Genomic DNA, 15,186 nt, shown 5'->3' with positions numbered 1-15,186 from the left:
ACAATGCATGCAAGCAAAGCAGTCAATGACCTATGCCATTTTTAGCAGCTGCCTGCTCCGTGCACGTGCTTAGGGTTGTGTACAGGCTACTCGTAGATCTTTACTCGTAGACGATGCACGTACACGGTTTCCGCGTGCCGCGTTCCGGACGCCATCTCGGTTGGCTCGCTAACCGAAGAGGCGCGCACGGACACGCCTTTCCACGTGGCACTGGGGCGGGGGCACGGCCGCGATATTATTTTTGAAGTGCAGGCAGATGTGGCGCAGCGCAGGGTTCTGGCGCGCGGACTCGTCTCGATGGCTGACTGCGGGTCGCGAGCGGCAGCGGCAACCAACCATCCGCGCACGGGCTCGCTCGTCTCCAAGGTTTTCGTTTCGTCTCGTGCCGTCGTGCGGCGAGCGCGCCCCGCCTCTCTGCGGCTCTGCCGGCGCCGCGTGCTTGTGTGGCAGCGCTGAACAGCGAACCGGGCCGTTTCTAGCAAATCTTCTCGGACCGCGGTAGGTAGAGAAAGAGAGAGGCCCAGGAACCCTGCGTGGACCTCGATGTTTTGGGCCCTGACTGACCAACCCCATCATCATCTTACTGGGCTGCCTTGTTATGTGCTTGTGGCCCGTGAAGTATGCGATCGTGGGCTTATTAGAAACCTTTCTGGTCTAGGCCATATGAGTGGGCTAGCGGCCTGTCTGAAGGAAAACTGGAAGCGTGAAAAAGCATAAGAAAATACTACTGGCCCTGTTTGGGAGGAAGGTACTAAAATTTACCATCGGATGCTAAACTTTAGCCCTTCAGGGTGTTTGAAAAGGAGGCTAAATTTTAGCACATGTATTAACAAAAGACAGATTTACCCCTGCTTTCTCTCTCCTTCACCCCCCTCTTCCTTCTCAAAGCGTCGTCCTCTTCCTGCTCGTGGCACATCTCAGGCGGAGGCGCGACGAGGATCCCGGCGAGGCCCAGCGAGGCGAGGTGGAGGGGATCGGCGAGGCAGTGGCGAGCCCCGTCGAGGCGCTGGCGGAGGCTGTGGCGAGCCCCGTTAGTTTTAGGGGGTGTTTGGGAGAGGGGTGCTAAATTTAGCACCCCCATTTTTATCAGTTTTAGTCTCCATAGCTCCCAAACAGGAGTGCTAAACCACTGGTGCTAAAATTTAGCCCACTCATAATCCTTTAGCCACTTGAAGGTAGCTAAAACTGACTAAATGAACTAAAAAGTGGTCCCCCAGACCACTTTCCCCCTACCCCTCCCCCTCTCTCTCCTCCCTGCACTCTCTCTCCCCGCATGCTCCGCCCGGCCCCGCCTCCTTTGCCAGACCCCACCGCCGTCGGCAGATCAAGCCCAGCCGGCCCCGCCTCACCGGATCCGTGGGTCCTAGCTGCCAGATCCGCGGGCCCTCGCCACCTCAACTCCGGTTCGAGAGCTGGCGGTCCAGGTTCCACAGTAGCTCCCACATGCGGCTCCGATGCGGGGTCGCGGGCGAATCCGGGTCCAACAAGAGTGCGGCCATCCTCGACTCCGATGGGTGCCCGCCCAACTCCGATGGACGCGCCGTCGACGCATCCGTCGGGCGCCGCCGCCCCGCCGCATCCTCCGGTGCCCCGCTGCTCCTCCCCGACCCCAAGCCGCATCTCGCCGCATCCACGCTCGCTCGGTGGAGGTGCTGATGGAGTAGGGGATGCTGACGCCACACTTGGATGGGATGCTGGCGGCATTGCCGGCGTTGAGTCCGTTGATCCCCTTGGCGTTCTTGACACTGGAGGGGGCGGTGCTCTGGCCGCGGGCGCAAGGGAGGCACTGGCCGATGGCGGAGGTGACTTGGCCGCAGCTGATGGCGGCCTCGAAGGCCGCCGCGGCGAGCAGCACCGCGGCCACCATGGCAAGCACCACCACCTGAGCGCGAGCCACGACGAGCAGCTGATGGCTGTTTTGCTATTGTGTCAGCTGCTGCTAGGTGCGCTCGATGGATGCTTGGGAAGAAATGTGCTTTGCTTTGCTCGGATCGGCCGAGAGGAATAATCATCCGATACATTTTTGTACACATCATGGTTGTGGATTGATGAGAGGTAAAAAAGTCTTTTGGTAATCAAAGTGCTAAAGTTTAGCTTCTTATCCAAACACCCTAAAAGGTTAAAGTTTAGCGCTCCATTTAAGGGGACTAAATTTTAGTCCAGGGCTAAATTTTAACCCTCTCCTCCCAAACAGGGCCTTAGCTACCCTTAAGTGGCTAAAGGATTATGAGTGGGCTAAATTTTAGCACCAGTGGTTTAGCACTTCTGTTTCGAAGCTATGGAGACTGAAACTGACTAAAATGGGGGTGCTAAATTTTAGCACCCCTCTCCCAAACACCCCCTAAAGGATTAGTGAGGGGCTAAAATTTAGTCCACCAGTTTTAGCTCACCTGTTTGGGAGCACAAGTAACTAAAATGGACTAAAGTGAGGGTGCTAAAGTTTAGCACCCCTCTTCCAAACACCGCACTTCAATTTCTGCGAGAAATGAAGGCATGGCAGAAATTAACTAGAACCGGAAGAGGATACGCGCCGTCCATTCGTGGCATGCAGTTTCGACTTTTGAGTGAGAAACAATGCAACGAGGCTGGCTGAACAGTGAACACCATCCTCTCCTGTTGGAAAACGAAGCGGCTTGCATGCAGTGTGATACTACTGTGAGATGTGAATCGTCCATTCAATATAGGCGGCTGCCCGGCCGTGATCTCAATCGTCGGGCGTCCTTTGAGATCAGACCTGCAAAATGCCGAAGTTGAATCGCTGCATGCGTAGGCATTTAGAGGACTGCATAGGCACCCTGCTTTCCGGTTGGAACACATCCACACACACCATGTCGAACGATGGAGCAACGGTTGCTGTGAAGCTGTTCCTCGACAAGGAGAAGCAGAGGGTGTTGTTGGCAGAATCCGACAATGACTTTGTGGACGTCCTCTTCAGTTTCCTCACCCTGCCTCTTGGCACCATCGTGCGCCTTCTCGGCAAGCAATCTGGAGCAGGTTGCCTCGATGAGGTGTACAAGAGCGTGGAGAGTCTCAGCATAGATCACTTCCAGACCAAGGCCTGCAAGGCCATGCTTCTTAGCCCCCTCAATGCTGCCGCAAGTCAGTGCGGTCAACTCAAAATCAGGATTGATGACACCAATCCTAGAAAGGTCGGCATTTGCTCAAATCGGCGTTGCCCAGGTTTTTCGTATAGCTCAGTCCCTGATGCGGTTTGCATGAACTGCGGCACAGGGCAAACATTTGCGGAACATCCACAAATCGTTCATACTTCTGTTGCATACAGTGGGGATGGCGGGTTTGTCATAAGTGGTATCAAGTTAATCATCACTGACGATCTCCATGTGTCTCCTGCTTCTGCAAGTATCGTGTTTTCCCTGCTGGACAAGTTCGGGCTACACGCAGAACCCACTATTCTCTTGCTTAAGAGAGCACTAATATCCCAGCAAGCTTTAACCGGACTATTTTTTGATGCTGCGGTTACACCGGATGCTGTAAATCTAGATCAGCTCCCCGAGAACTTCATTCAACAACCGAAACACCCTGAACACAAGTTCGACCCCATCAAGATTAAACCCATTCAGACAAAGGACGACGCATCAGTGCTGTATGCGGAGGCTGGGCAAGATTTTGTTGATCTTATCTTTGGCCTCCTTAGCATTCCACCTGGATCCATAATCAAGGCTTATGGGCAGTGGTCCCCAAATGGATGTATTGACAATCTTTACAGGAATATAGCGGGGATAGGGCACATTAAAAGTGAGTGCAAAGAGTTACTGATAGCCCCAAAGTTGGCGCCCCACTTTGGTTGCAGTATCAATGCACTGCATGTCAAAGAATTAGATACAAGACATTTGAAGGTCAAGTGCTGACTTGTCTTCGAGCACGCACACAGACTTGTCCTTGCAAGAACCCTTCGGGCGCAAGTCTTTACGAGACGAACCCGAAAACTACAAGCGCGTACGCATCGAGTAGTAATGGCGCATATATCAAGGGAGGCTCGAGAAACTTCATAGTAACAAACAGTCTACGTATTCGAACACTCTCCAACTACTGCGTGCAGCAAAGATTCCAAAGGAGAAGCTCGCTGAGAAAGAAATCACACTAGACGAAACTCAGGTAGCTCTCTACAAAAGCAGTCTGCAGAGACAAAAGCTGCAGCGCTTCTGGTGGTGATTGCAGGTTTAGCTCGGTTCCTGACGCAGTCTGCAAATGTGGCAAAGACATGCAGTACGCTGGGGATAGGCCGGAGAATCATGGGAACCTTGCACCTGCTGGAGGAGACGCTGATTCTGGGGTTTTTTGTGAACGGCTGCTTCAAGTTTATCATCACTGATGATCTCATAGTTGCGCCAGCTTAATTCGACGTCTCTCATGATGTCTCTCTTTCAAAGATTTGGAGTACGTGATCCAGCAACTCTGGAGAAAACGGTTGTCCAACTCAATTCACAAAAGGTTTGCCTCCTCATAGCTATGTATTTTGTTTTTCCCAGAGCGAACTACTCTCGAATTCAAGATGCATTTAGCTTAAAACTTTTTTTTGATAAGTCCATCCACTTGTTACAGATAACTAGCCTGCTTGGGAGATCATTGACGACCAAGCAGTCTTTAACTGGGATTTATTTTGATATTCCTATCGATTATGATGATGTAGACCTGTTTGTGCTCTCTGAGAAATTGTATGCTGACCAACATAATGATATAGACCAAAAGCTAAACAGCGTGAAGATAAGAGTTCTTCAGACAAGAAACAACTCCGTGTTGTATGCTGAAGTTTCTGACGATTTCGTCGATCTTCTATTTGGCTCGTTAAGCATCCCGTTAGGATCTATCATGAAAACATATTGTCATCAGGGCTCATTTAAAGGATGTATTGATAATCTCTATAAGAGCATAGATGGAAGTGCTAAAGGATGTGTAAGACCAGAGTGCCAGAGCTTGTTAATAGACCCAAAAGCAGAGCCCTTCTCTGGTTGCAGAACCACCAAGATCCTACAAGTTGAAGAATTAGCTCCAAGAAAGCTACAAATCAAAGCCTGCATTAAGTGCTTCAAGGCCGGTGGTTTTGCTGACATTGGCCGATGTTTGAAGGAAACTCCTGTTTACAGTTGTAACTTTGGCAGGATCCGGTACTATGAGTGTACCTATTGCAAGAACAGTGTAAAATCCACTAACCTTCATGAGTCGAATCCAAAATCGCCAAACGGAGGAAGTGAAGACAGTGAAGCATACGTGAAGGGAGGATCTGTTAAATTCATGGTGACTGATGGCCTGCATATTCTTCCTCTTTCAATGTCAAGCACTCTACAGGCTGTTCGTGCAGCGAAGATTCGGCCAGGAAAACTCCTGTAGAAAGAAGTCACTCTCACAATACTCCAGGTATTTTTCTTCCAAAAAAAAAATCTAGACGTATTTGTGTTCGGGAGTTTGTTAAAATCCTTAACTTATATTTTGTATACTGCCTGCTTGACTAGTTGACTTGATCCGAGTGTTCCTAATGTTTGTACAGATCATGAAGCTACTGAGAGCTGCACTGGTGAGTCGCAACGGTCTCAGCTCTGTGCTTCTGCCTCCCAAGAAGAGGAAGCTAGATGCCTAGATCACCACACTTTCCGGCCTATATGCCTAGTTCAAAAGTTCCCCATTTTACGATTGGACATGTAACCAATATTATAGTATAAACAGTGTCCCCTTGTTGAACTGAAGTTGCCTGAACTGATGATTGATGCCATCACGTGGCGGTTTGACTCAGACACCGTCTCCAAAATTCTAATTTGACTCGCAATTTCTATTTAATGTTCATAGCAGAAAATCAGTCACTGCATTGCCCTCAAGATTATGCTTAGTTTAATGTTTCCCCAATTTATGATTGCATATATAACCAATACTATATAAATAGTGTCCCCTTGTTGATCTGAAGTTCTGACCCATGATTGATGCGCTTAACGTGGGTTTATTGGTACATTTTATGACAGCACTTTAGCATTTATACATGCTCTCTCTTCGTGTCCAAATGCAAGGGGATTTGTAAAGATACTAAAACTTATTAGTCTCAATATCAAAAAGTAGAAAACCGTGCTTAAAATATAGGTCAACTCTCTCAGACACAAATCGGTGTTTTAAATAGTGTACCATAGTAGCTCTACAGTGGAATCTGGAGAGCTACTGCTGTGGCGTTGCAACAGAAATAACGGATTCTTGTGGATATATACGGAAGGCTCCTGCTAGATACTTATAATTTATAGCCACTATTTAAAACATTGATACAATTTTGATCAATTTTGTATTAAATATTTCTAACCTATGAAAATAACTATGAAAAATTGTAGTATAATTTTTTAACATAAGGCGTCATATTTTGTATTTGCTCACAAAATTTGAACTGAAAATTCAAGTCATACACGGAGAAAAAAAGAAATCTAATTAGGGGTAGATTGGATCAAATGAAATAGTTCAGGGGAGTAGAGTGACTGTTCGGGAGGTTAAGTGGATAAAGTGGATAGGTGAGGGGAGTAAAATTGACTTTTTCCCCACCACTTTGCGTGGTGATGACTCCCCCGTGGTTTGTGGAGTGGATAGCTTCGCGCGTGGGGTTTCCATTGTGATCGTGCCTACCGACGATTTGTAGTTTAGGAGAGGCAACGATTTATCTCGGTTTCTTTCCTTTTGTTTCTTATTTTTTACCATTTTGTGTTGGTTGTGGTTGTGCTGAGATTATAATCCTTAATGTATGGCTCTCTATCCACCTCTAATATGTACCTTGATCACTAATTCCCTTTGGTGGCTGATTTGCCTAATCATGTAAAAGCTTTTCGTGGAATGAACATGTTCAGTTGGCCTCTCTTAGCTTCCCTTTAATTATAAAAAAACTACTTATAATGTTTATCTGTCGAGAACATCAAAAGTAGTAGTTATTACAATATTTTCACTCTATACGCATAATTAAAGGATTTCAAAAAAGAGAAGTGGTTGTAACATTGTTACTCCCTTCGTCCCTAAATAAGTCTTCGTTTGGGAAATTTTAGACACAATAGTTGTGAGAAGTAACAATGTTCCCTTAAGGCCAGTCTCAACAGGAGGTTTCATAGGAGTTTCGTAACATTAAAATTTTATGTCACATTATCAATTTTGTTGATTTGGTAAGGTAATTATGAGAAGAGAATTTCATTTTATGAAAGAGGAGTTTCATCCCCATGACACCAACAGGCACAATTACTGTACAAGTAAAACCGTGCACTGAGACTGACCTAATTAATCCTTCCATCCACAAAGATTGTTCGTTTAGGAAAATTTTAGACAAGATAGTAGGACGATCTTTCATATTTCATATCATTTTTTACTTTACTAGTGTTACCGTGTGGTATGATCGTATGGATAAACGTAAGGAAACTTTTTTAAAAAATTAAACTTCCACGTCCCGTCACCCCATAAACAATGGCAAGAACGCCGTTCGCTGTAAGTAAAAAAGAGTAAAAGTAATTCACGATGAACTCATGGTAGAAAAGAGCCCTTAAACTTCCTGCGGAAAACGAGATGTTCCGGGCATAATTAGCCCTTCAATGCCGGGCTCTTGGTGCGAATTCCCAAGGAACAATGTGCCGTTTCATATTACCCTGGCTGATCAAATTCCGTAGCCAGGGCTACTCACCGCAGTCTGTATCAGGACGTATTTAAGGATCACGAGTACAGGTAGCACTAAGAAATCATACCAGTTCATCCAGCAAACACTCACCCATTGCATCTACCATGGCTAAGAATTAAGCGTCCACCATCGACGTGAAGCTGTTTGTTGACAAGGAGAAGAAGAAGGTGCTATTTGCAGAGTCCGACAAGGAGTACGTCGACGTCCTCTTCGGCTTCCTCACCATGCCTCTCGGCACCATCGTTCGCCTTCTGGGCAAGCAGTCTCAGATGGGGTGCCTTGACGAGTTGTACAAGAGTGTCGAGGATCTGAACTCGGAGTACTTCAAAACCAAGGCCTGCAAGGTGATGCTTCTGAAACCGCTCAACGCTGCTTCCAGCCATTGCTGTCGACTCAAGATCAACATCGATGACACCGATGGCTGTCTATGTCTGCAAAGACACGGGCTGTTGCGCTCATGGCGATCGCGCGTTTAGCTCGGTCCCTGACACCCTCTGCAAATCCGGCAAAGTCATGGAGTACGCTGGGGATAGGCCGGAGGACGATGGCAAGACTGCGGCTGCTAGTTCTGAGATTGGAATTTTTGTTAGAGGACGCCAGAAGTTTATCATCACTGATGATCTTCAGGTAGCACCAGCCTCCACATCTCTGATGCTGTCCCTTTGTCAGAAATTTGGAGTACAGGATCCAGCCGATCTTGAGCAGAGTATGCTCCAGCTCACTTCAGAAAAGGTTTGTCTATCGAACTAGATTATTTTGTTGTTCGAACATCAAACCATTAAACTTTCAAAATTGCAGTACACTTGGGTTCCAAAAGAAAAGGCAACGCACTTGCTTACAGATTTAACTGACATGCTGGCGCGCGACTGATTAACCTTCAATGCGTTTCTTACAGATATCTAGTTTGCTCAAGAGATCATTGACATCCAAGCAACCTTTAACCGGGCTCCATTTCGACGTTCCTATACCACTCGATGATGGCAGCCTTGGTATGCTCCCTAGGAACCTGTGTCCTGAACAAGTGAGCGAGGCCGAGGACAAGATAGGCAACGTGAAAATAAAGGTTCGTCAGACTAAAGTTAATTCCACTGTACTGTACTACAAAGACATTCGGTCAGAGGTTACCAAATGGATGCATTGATAATCTTTACAGGACCATAAGTGGTAGTGCTGAAGGATGCATGGGACCAGACTACCAGAGGCTGCTACTAGACCCAGAGGTGCCACCCTTCTTTGGTTCCGGCGGTAGCCAGATCCTACTGGTTGCTGAATCGGCTCCCAAAAAGATAAAGATCAATTCTTGTTTCAGCTGCTTCAAGATTGGTGGTTTTTCTAATCTTGGCCGTTGTCACGAACAAGCCTATCGTTATAGCGCCACTCATGGTTATCACAGACATGAATACATCAATTGTGAAAACAGTACGAAGACTGCTGAGCTTTGCGAGTTGGATCCAAAAGTCGCCTGGTGCGAAAAGTGGCAACTCTGAAGCATATGTCGGTCAGGCGGCTCACAACTTCATTGTGACTGATGATCTCCGTGTTGGCCCCCTCTCTTTGGATAGCAGTCTGCGGGTAGCCAATGAGGCCAAGATGCAGATGAAGGAGCTTGTGGAGAAAGAAGTCACTCTGACAAAGTTCCAGGTAGCTAAGCGGGATATCTACGCAACTCAGCACGCGCGTTGCTATAGCTGCCGATGTTTTGCTTGCCTCTTTGAATTGACTAGCACGTTGTTTACTTTTGCAGGTTATGGAGCTGCAGAGAGCTGCCCTGATGAATCGCGATGCTCTCAGCTCCGTGCTTCTGCCTCCCAAGAAGAAGAAGAATCTGAAACATCTCAGTTACTAGTAGTCACTGCTTCACTGGAAGAATTAGCGCATCTCCTATTAACCAACCTTTATGCTTGCAAGCGACCTATGGTACTATGATAATAATGTGTTAAATACCTTTGTTGAACTTCACATTTATGTTTGTTTAGCTCTTCAACTCGAGGCTTAGCCGAAAAGGGCCTCCTACTCGTCCCTGACTACGAGTAGCCAACCAAAAAAAACACCATGGCTACGAGTAGCAAAAAAAAAAAAAAAAATCATGTGGCGAAACGCGAAACATTTGGATCGAACTTTGGTAGGGCCGCTCGAAAGCGTGCCCCGTTGCCAAAAATTGACGTCCATATCTGCTGGAGATACGGCAAGGCCTTTGCGCCGTCAGGATTCTGATTTGAGATGCTAAGTGCACGTTCCGCGCACGTTTTGTTGCTTGTTCCTCCATGGTAAACCTGCCTCATGTTTTATTTGCCCCAGATTTCTGCTATCTCATCTCACCGGCCCGTGTGGTATTATTCAGTCAAAAGAAAACGAAAGAAATAAGCATATGGTATCGGCGTTACGACCTTTGCTGGGCCTCGTGAACCTCATCAGACCACGCAACTTTCGGCCCATTAAGTCCCATGGCCCACCTGCCGGCCAGATCGCAAGAGCTCCCATGGACCTTGGACCGGACCCAAAGTAAAAGCCGAAAGGTGGTGGGGCCCATCATTTAGGGCGTGCCCCCCACGTCGCCACGTCGTCTCGATGGCCCCGCCGCGCCGCGTGCTCCGCCTCTGTCTCCGCTACCTCTATAAACCCCGCCCACTGGACACGGCCGTTCCATTTCCCGTTTCCCGATTCAAGTCAGCGGTTTAGGGTTCGAGATCTCCAGCATCGCAGCAGGCATGGCGGTGAGCACTGGGTCTTCTCTTTCCTTCCTTGCTACGGAGTACTACTTATTGATTAGCGATCTCTTTTGCGAGTCTCTGTGTGTGCGCTGTGCCATTTCCGATCCGGGGGCACCGAGTCGCCGGTTTTAATTCGTTTCCGGGGCATAGGTGTTTGCGGTTTGGGCGGGCTTTTGATTTGTGTGGATTGTGCTCTAGTGCTAGCCGCATCTGCGCAAGCGGCCCTAGCAAAGAAAAGGGGAAACTGTTAGCAGAATGGAAAGGGGGGGAAGACTAGAGCATTTGTGGAACTTGATAGAATTGAATGGTGGGATGGTGTTGGTAATAGTCAAATCTCGTCCCATTTCAGTCGACATTGTACCTCACAGATGAATCTGCAATGACTACGGCAGCTAATCTGCTGTCCGATAATGCTAGACTAGACTGTTATCAGGGTGCCCAGGTCCTGGAAACTAAAATGAGGTGTTTGAGAGTTATGGATAGCGCTCCTGATGATTTGATTCATATCACTGTCTCCAGATGTTTGGTTATGCTTCTATCATATGTTTAGTCAATATCTTGGGCCTATTTCTCTGTTTGTCTGCTTGCTTATGCTCTAGGATTTATTTATTTTTTTTTGGGGGGGGGGCATGTAGTTTTCATTACATTTTAAGGGGTGTCTCAAGAATGCAGCAAAGGTAACTCCCTGTGGTGAATAGCAAGCTTGTTTCACCTCTGTATGGACTGTCACTGTATATCCTAAAATGGGTTTAGCCTTAGCAAAGTTGGCAAAAGACCGTGTTTCGTCGCTAGGCAATACTACTAGGTAAATTTTAATGCATGTGACGAAAAGGAGAATCAATGATAGAATATGGATATTGGCTCCCCCAACCCACACACATGAGAAACGTGTATGAATCTATCTGCATTTAATTTGAAACTTGTCTTTTTCTTTAGATTTTAAATCGGTTTAAACATAAAGCTTTTAATGAAGCAAAATTCTTATTTTAGCTATGGAAATAAATACCTATATCAGCATCCAAATCAGAGGAGTGGGCATGATTGATAATGTGCATCTGACTATTTTTAGCCATTCTATATAGACAAGCTACCAAAAAAATGTTTAAAATTATCTAAAAAGACTATGACAGGGCCTCAATTAATGATGCCTATATGCTCATAAGTATTCTTGAGAAGTTTGCCTTAACTACACCATGTGTCAGTTGTAGCCAACAGAAAGGAAATAATTTGCTATGAAGATTTTTGTATACATCAAACAATGTTACATCTTGCATGTCGACCCTCTATATATATTTGAAGAAATTCACACTTATGTCTGCATGCCATGATGTGTTAAGGGTGCGCTTGGTTGGAGAGCGAGATAGGATGGAATGGTTCCATCCCTATGTAAATAGGATGACTGCATCTGTTAGCCTCCGTCATGGTGGGTCCCTCTTATCGGTCAAACGTCCTGTCCTCCTTTCCCTTTGGCCTTGGGGCCACCGCCCAACCCACTCAGGCTTGCGAGCTCGAGATCTGCCGCTGCCCTCAAGCATGCCGTGCCGCAAAAACTTGTATCTGTGCTAATGTCTAACTGATTTCGCCATTTTATTTTCTTTCCTCGTTCTAAATACTAAAGAAGTGTTTGCTTGGTATAATATTCATTTGTTTGTTATGGAGATATTACATACACAATACCACTGTCCACTGACTAGATGTTCCTGTTCTGCCATTTACTATTTTTAGGCAAGCATGTTTAGTACTGTCAAGGTTAGCAATGTGTCCCTGAAAGCAGCACAGCGTGATATAAAGGAATTCTTTTCTTTTTCTGGTGACATTGTGCATGTTGAAATGCAAAGGTTAGTACCATGTCCATGATGCTTATTTTCACGCTGTGCTATGAGTTGCACTAACCATTTAGTGCTATGCAGTGGCGATGAGCTGTCTCAAGTTGCCTACATTACTTTTAAAGACAATCAAGGAGCTGAGACGGCAATGCTTCTCACGGTATTTCTTTTGTCTCAAGGATCTGAAAAAAATGTGTCTTTTAGATGAATTAATGATTCACTGGTCACATTATCATGAAATATGGTATGCATTTGTGATCTTATTTTAATAGGTTAGTCATCTGAATATTATCAATGTGGTTCTGTACTGTAATTTGTTGCAATTATATTCTGAAGCCCCAATCAAAAAATATTTGTACTTGCTCTTTCAATGATTGTTTAAAGTGATCTTTGTTTGCTCATTGAATTTTGCCTTTTATATAATCCAGTTCCAACTGACTTTACAACATTGTTTCTACCGTGACCTCTAGCTCTAGCTTGAAAACCAAGATGTCTTGGGATGGCAATGAAAAAAAATAGTTTACAAATATATACCACTTAAATTCTAGCATATTCTAATGTGAACTTTTATTGCTGTTGCAGGGGGCCACGATAGTTGATATGGCTGTCATTGTCACGCCTGCCACTGATTATGAGCTACCAGCTTATGTTTTAGCTGATCTAGAGGTATAACTGGAGCCATACTATTTACTGCACATGCATGATATAGTTGCTGTGCAGGTTCATAACATTGCTTTTCACCCCCCAGCCCAAAGACACAAAACCTTCTGCCCTCCAAAAGGCCGAGGACATTGTTGGGACCATGCTGGCGAAAGGATTTATCCTTGGTAGGGATGCACTGGACAAAGCAAAAGCTCTGGATGAGAAGCATCAGCTCACATCAACTGCTACTGCTAGAGTATCTTCCTTCGACAAGAGAATCGGTCTAAGTGAGAAGATCAGTGTTGGTACTTCAGCTGTCAATGATAAAGTGAAGGAAATGGATCAGAAGTACCAAGTCTCTGAGAAGACAAAGTCAGCACTGGCAGCTGCTGAACAGAGCGTCTCGACTGCTGGATCCGCCATCATGAAGAACAGATATGTCCTCACCGGGGCAGCATGGGTAACTGGTGCCTTCAGCAAGGTGACCAGTGCAGCCAACGATGTTGGTGCAAAGGCTAAGGAGAAAATAGCAGCTGAGCAGGAGCACAAGATTGTTGAGGGTGGGTCTGCAGCACAACCAGACATCCCAGAAGGCCCAGCAACACACAGGGAAGTGGACGGTGAATTTGCAAAGATACATGTGTCTGAAACCCCTGACGATATCCCCATCTCCACTGTGGCGACTGTCCCTGCTGTTATCGATGAGGAGCCCAGCAAGGCGTCTCCACCCGCTGATGCTCCTAAAAAGCCTGAACCTGCTCAGGGATTGATACTATGATATGATTCGGGGCCCCATACATGTGTGTAAATAGACATGATATGGTTATTGAACTCATTTCTAGTGTTGTGGTTGAAACCTCTTTGAAGGTTGAAAGTTATTGGGACCTAAAAGAGTTTGCAATTTGTTACTCGACACTTTTATCAATATATCATTATCATCCTGCAGTGGGAACATGAAACATAGTGGTTGTGTTGTTATGCATGATTCTGTTTTCTGATACACTTGTTTTCTGTTTGAGAGAATGTACTTGCTAATCATGAGAATGTGGTGCTTTCACGGAGGCTGTATGCGAATGCTCTTCATCATTAGCAGTTTTCTAAAAACCTGACTGGGTTCTGTAATTCTGCTGATGCTTTAGTTTTTCAGACCGGTGCAAGGATTTCACGGCTAGTGGGTAATCTCTATAATTCCAGGAGCAACTAAGGATATGGTCCTGCATAGGTAGAAACAGGGATAATGACTGAAAATATTAGTATTAAGGAAGTTGTTGGGCCACCGTGCCACATAAAGGATCAGAAACCGAAGCTTTGCAAAGGTCAGGGCGATTACATGCTCTTCATCCACTGATGGGTAGTATGTCTGAAAGATCGCATATGTGATCACTCGATTATTGATCAGTTCTTCCTGTTTTTTCCAACTGTTCTTACTCCTTACAGTTCTCGCTGAAGAAGGGGGCAAAGGATTCAGAAAGTTCAGCCCATGTCATAAGCAAGGGCAAACACAAACCAACATTGTCAGACGATCAGAGTTCTGAACTTTTTCGACGGTTGTATAATGTGCTTCAACGTTCTCTACGGCAGTGAATAGCCCTCTGTTTATGCTTCGTATTCGAGATTAAAATACACAATTGGACTTGAGTAGCCTTAGGGCTGTTTATGCTTCGTATTCGAGATCAAAATACACAATTGGACTTGGGCTGAAGGGAAAAAAATGAAAGGCAAATATAAGAAAATTTTTTATTGGTGCGTCACTTGTTCAGTTCTTCACAGGATCAGAGCGACTTGGTATTCTAGCTCCCGGCCTTGTTTCCAAAACTCGACATATCTGCAGAAAGAAAACACAGGACAGTAAGAAGAGATCAACATGAGCACACGAAAAGAGCATGGATAAATAAACACACGCACACACGCTACACGTACCAGAGGGAGAGGGGTCGCGGGAGCAGAGGAAGAGGAGGAGGAAGCACACCACGATGATGAGCGGTATGAGGTGCACGGACCGCTCCTTCTCCGTCGACCGCGGCGCCGGCGCCTTCTCGGGCTTCGCCTCCACGTCGTCATCGTCGCCGCCGCCGGCTTCCTCCGGCAGCAGCTTGGGCATCGCCGAGATGCTCAGCTGCCTCTGCATTCCGGAATCAAGGGAGGTGGCGCCAAAAAGATCGGCCTGTGCAACAGCCAAGGAAAGCAGCTGTCCTGAATAAGCCTCTCGGCTACCTCGACTACGAGCCAGGGAAGGTATATGCCCGGCGATGTGCGAGTGTGTGTACATTAATAATACACTCGTTGATCGTATTTTAATCCTTTTTTGTTTCTTCATGCTTTTCCCATTTTCACGCATTGCCTCACGTGCCTCACTTTGCTTTTTGGT

At 46.2% G+C, this 15,186-nt stretch overlaps 3 protein-coding genes and 1 pseudogene across 4 annotated transcripts; 3 read left to right on the top strand and 1 right to left on the bottom strand.

Annotated features, from left to right (window-relative positions):
* The first annotated feature begins 2,616 nt into the window (after positions 1–2,616).
* On the top strand, positions 2,617–4,358 carry LOC140220116 (uncharacterized). The gene is made up of 3 exons (XM_072295341.1): positions 2,617–3,099; positions 3,502–3,756; positions 4,180–4,358. The coding sequence occupies exons 1-3, from the start codon at positions 2,742–2,744 to the stop codon at positions 4,356–4,358; spliced, it is 792 nt and encodes a 263-aa protein (XP_072151442.1). The 5' UTR covers positions 2,617–2,741.
* Positions 4,359–7,590: 3,232 nt separating this feature from the next.
* Positions 7,591–9,485, top strand: LOC117864829 (uncharacterized; annotated as a pseudogene).
* A 708-nt stretch (positions 9,486–10,193) lies between these two features.
* LOC117865684 (binding partner of ACD11 1) lies at positions 10,194–13,777 on the top strand. 2 transcript variants are annotated; one of them, XM_034749912.2, is made up of 5 exons: positions 10,194–10,353; positions 12,076–12,188; positions 12,261–12,336; positions 12,759–12,842; positions 12,925–13,777. In XM_034749912.2, the coding sequence occupies exons 1-5, from the start codon at positions 10,348–10,350 to the stop codon at positions 13,594–13,596; spliced, it is 951 nt and encodes a 316-aa protein (XP_034605803.1). In that variant the 5' UTR covers positions 10,194–10,347; the 3' UTR covers positions 13,597–13,777. The 2 variants fall into 2 exon arrangements, with proteins under 2 accessions (XP_034605803.1, XP_072151202.1); XM_072295101.1 differs by lacking the exon at positions 12,076–12,188 and having other exon boundaries at positions 10,292–10,353.
* Positions 13,778–14,446: 669 nt separating this feature from the next.
* Positions 14,447–15,186, bottom strand: LOC117865685 (uncharacterized). Its single transcript, XM_034749913.2, has 2 exons — positions 14,739–15,186; positions 14,447–14,643 (listed from the first exon to the last, which is right to left on the bottom strand). The coding sequence occupies exons 1-2, from the start codon at positions 15,154–15,156 to the stop codon at positions 14,609–14,611; spliced, it is 453 nt and encodes a 150-aa protein (XP_034605804.2). The 5' UTR covers positions 15,157–15,186; the 3' UTR covers positions 14,447–14,608.

This window comes from Setaria viridis, chromosome 7 (assembly GCF_005286985.2).
Source record: "Setaria viridis chromosome 7, Setaria_viridis_v4.0, whole genome shotgun sequence".
Lineage (NCBI taxonomy): Eukaryota > Viridiplantae > Streptophyta > Magnoliopsida > Poales > Poaceae > Setaria > Setaria viridis.
This window is presented reverse-complemented; position numbering and strand designations above follow the sequence as displayed.